General features: G+C 36.6%; 1 protein-coding gene and 1 non-coding gene across 2 annotated transcripts; one reads left to right on the forward strand and one right to left on the reverse strand.

Annotated features, from left to right (window-relative positions):
* Window positions 1–52: 52 nt before the first annotated feature.
* Window positions 53–3,018, reverse strand: LOC124843145 (pyruvate dehydrogenase E1 component subunit alpha-3, chloroplastic-like). Its single transcript, XM_047319792.2, has 3 exons — window positions 2,520–3,018; window positions 1,216–1,996; window positions 53–609 (listed from the first exon to the last, which is right to left on the reverse strand). The coding sequence occupies exons 1-3, from the start codon at window positions 2,733–2,735 to the stop codon at window positions 332–334; spliced, it is 1,275 nt and encodes a 424-aa protein (XP_047175748.2). The 5' UTR covers window positions 2,736–3,018; the 3' UTR covers window positions 53–331.
* Window positions 3,019–3,284: 266 nt separating this feature from the next.
* Window positions 3,285–3,356, forward strand: TRNAC-GCA (transfer RNA cysteine (anticodon GCA)). The gene has a single exon. It is a non-coding gene; the product is annotated as a tRNA-Cys (tRNA).
* The last annotated feature ends 446 nt before the right edge of the window (window positions 3,357–3,802 follow it).

Consider the following 3,802-nt stretch of genomic DNA (forward strand, 5'->3'; position numbering starts at 1 on the left):
AGAGGAGGACACCGCGTGGATATGGAATTCATGCTCCACTAGAAGATACTCATTGAAAAAATTATAGGAATCCATTAGAATAGTAGATGGCTGGTATAATTGCAACAACTGACAAATAAAAAATGATTGGAAAATGTCATTGTTGACACTAGTTCTGAGAATACTAACAAATATAAGGAAAGAAAAAACAAAACTTCAACCAAAAGAATAATCCTCTATATTTTATGGAGGGCATTTTGCCGGTAATGTTTGATTTCTAGAAACTATTAGAATAAGAACATGAATCTAAAACTGAAAACTCCAAGCAGATACATGTCAGACTTGAAAAACATTAGACATGAGCAGTGCCTTCAGTGAATTTTGGGTCCTCGCATCTGTACTTGCCATCAGGTCCAATTCCAAAACCTTTGGGATCAGCAAAGACATTCTCCAGAAGCTGGCTGCGTTGTGGAAGAGGGCTCTCATCTGCAAACTCAACTGCATTCTCAAGAACCTCATCAATCTTCTTCTCTATGGCCTTCAACTCTTGTTCATTGGCTAATTTGTTCTCGAACATGTATTTCTTCAACGCAGAGATGGGATCCCTATCAGCATAATGTGCCTTCTCAGCTGACAAAGCACATACAGATGATGGTGAACAATTACCATGAACTTGGCAGACACAACACAAATAGAAGACAGAAAACTACGGAAAGATGTGACTCATTTTGATCATGGCATGAATATCCTGACTTGTTGAAATTAGTAAAACGGTAATATTATTACCCACAAGAATGAAAACAACAATAAAACCTTATCCCACTAGTTAGGTTGGTTACATGGATCACGTGACACTATTGCTGTAACAAAAACATAGTTAACCCTATTTCAAATTCAATCTATCAAGTGTTTCATCTTTACACCATTAACACATTTAGAGTGCACAACGAAAAGTTCAATTTCTTTAACATATAAGTTTCACAGTGATCCAAATCCATGATCTTAATCTTAATATCAATTGCATGCCCCACATCTAACATCAAGAGAAAATTGCTCCTAAAACTAAACTACAGAGATAATGTACAGAAACCATACGGCAGAATAAATGTACAAGTAGTATGCAATACCGCTGAAGATACCAACAAAAGTGCAAAGGAAATGCTACATAACTCACTAAAAAATTAACAGCATATTTGAAGTAAATTCTAAGAGAAGAAAGCATAACATAAACCTCACCAGGGTCACGAAGTTCATCAGGATCGGCCAATGAATGTCCTCTAAATCTATAGGTCTCACATTCTACTAAAGTTGGTCCCTCTCCTCGTCTGGCTCTTTCAATAGCTTCCTTTGCCACCTCCCTGACCTTCAAAACGTCCATCCCATCAACATGAACCCCAGGCATTCCAAATGCCGGCCCTTTCTTCCATATTTGAGGATCTGAAGTTGACCTGAGATGTGACATCCCAATAGCCCACAGATTATTTTCCACCACAAACACAATAGGCAATTTCCATAAAGCTGCCATGTTTAGGCATTCGTAGAACTGTCCATTGTTACATGTTCCATCTCCAAAAAATGCCAATGTCACGTGATCACAATCTGCCTCTTTCAGAACCTCCCTTCTATACTTACTGGAAAATGCTGCCCCAGTGGCAATAGGGATTCCTTCAGCAATGAAAGCAAACCCCCCAATCACATTATGTTCCTTTGAGAACATATGCATAGATCCACCTTGACCACGGGAGCATCCCGTGGCCTTCCCAAAGAGCTCACTCATTACAGCACGTGCCGGGACCCCCTTACTCAATGAATGAACATGGTCCCGGTACGTACTCACCACCGAGTCTTCTTTCTTGAGAAGCTTGATGAAGCCAGTTGACACAGCTTCTTGGCCATTGTACAAGTGAACAAAGCCAAACATTTTGCCTCTATAATACATCTGGGCACACATGTCTTCAAAGAACCTGCCTAATATCATGTCTTCGTAGAGCAACAAGCCCTCCTCTTTCGTAATAAGCTGCACACACAAATACAAACAAGAAAAATAATCTCAAACACTCGTTTCCAAATAACAAAAAACATATTTTCCAGAATCTGAAGCTAATAGGATATAGCTGGCAAAAAAGGATCTCTTCTTTCCTTACAGTTAATACAAAACCTATACCATCAAATTGGGAAATATCTACAACATTTTAAATAAAATATTGAACCACGAAACTTATAAAACAAGAGTTTAATCTCTACGTACCATAAGTGTAACACTCTTTATGCATGTCATCAAATCAAAACTCTTCCATAACTTTCAAGGTAAGTATTGTAACAATTTCCAATTGATAGACAGTGCAAAAACTCTCTATACGGTTCGTGATTACACTATTTACACAAACAAATTGGGTAGGTTGAAATAAGTGGAAAGATGATTTTTTTATTTAATATTCAGAAACCCATTATGCAGGATGCAGAACAAATTAAAATCTCTTCTACCCAAAGGAGTGGATTATTGATATTTGATACGAAAAACAAAACGGTAAAAGGGTTACCAGATTTGTGGCTGATTTGAGGTTCTTGTTCTTGACAGCATCGGAGACAGAGACAACAGTGGAATTAGAGCGAGCATTGAGCTTAATGGGGGCGATGAAACGAAGCTTCTGAGTGGATCCAAGGAAGGGAGTGGACGTGTTGAAAGACATGGGGCCGCCATTGGATCTGTGATGGAGAGGAAGAGGGTGCGCAAACTTGGGAGCGGAGAGAGACATTGTTAATATTATGGTATGGCGAGATGCGAATGAGAAAAAGAAAGAGGTTAATGTGTTTGAGGAAATGCAAAAGAGAGAAGAGAAAAATGCATGAAAGCCGAAATAATCAAAACACAAATTCAGAACACATTACACATTCAATCACACATCACGGAGAGGAGACAAAGAAGCCACCAATACGCAACTAACTTTTCCTACTAATACTTATTCTTCTTCTTTTCTCTTATTCAAATTATTGTTCAACTAATTCAATTGACACATCATTTTTATCTCACTTTGCTCCTACAAAATCGCCCCTAATAAACCATTCATTATCAACATTATGTGTATGGTTGAGACAATAATTTTCTCTTCAACACATAACCCAAGGTTCAATTTTCACCTGAGTTTGTATATTTTATCACCTAGGCAAATAAATCGTAATCATGAGGTCATAATTAAAAGGTTTTCAAAATTATATCTCATGTTAAGCAATAGCCTAATATTGAATTATGGTGAACTTTAAAGTTAAAATATCATAATAATAATTTTCCCCCAGTATAACAAGAAGGGTCCATAGCTCAGTGGTAGAGCATTTGACTGCAGATCAAGAGGTCACCGGTTCGAACCCGGTTGGGCCCTACACATTTTTCTTTTGTTTTTAACTTAAATTGCAATGTGTCCAAAGAAAAAAAATAATAATAATTAAACCACACAAAAAAGTGGAAAGAGGGCTATTAGTGTAAAAAAGTTACTCATTTAGAAAGATTGGAAGTGGGTAGGTCACTTAGAAACATCTAAACATATTGATAGCATACTTTTAGCATATAATAGGTTTCTGAAAAAGAAAATTTGGAGTCTAAATCGTATTATCTTTTTTTTTTTAGCTTAGTGAAGGACCCTTGTAAAGTGCAAAATTTAAATGAAACATTAAACATCAAATTAGTTCCTTAATCTTAGAAGATATTTCCCTAATCAGAAAACATTGTTGAAGTTGTATATATTGGACCTATTTAAAGCATACTCAAAATATATGATCACTTAGCTATCTCATGTCTGATTTTTAATTTCGACAAAGTTGTAATCTT

This window comes from Vigna umbellata, chromosome 2 (genome assembly GCF_029865625.1).
Source record: "Vigna umbellata cultivar VRB3 chromosome 2, Vumbellata_1.0, whole genome shotgun sequence".
NCBI classification, from domain to species: Eukaryota; Viridiplantae; Streptophyta; class Magnoliopsida; order Fabales; family Fabaceae; genus Vigna; species Vigna umbellata.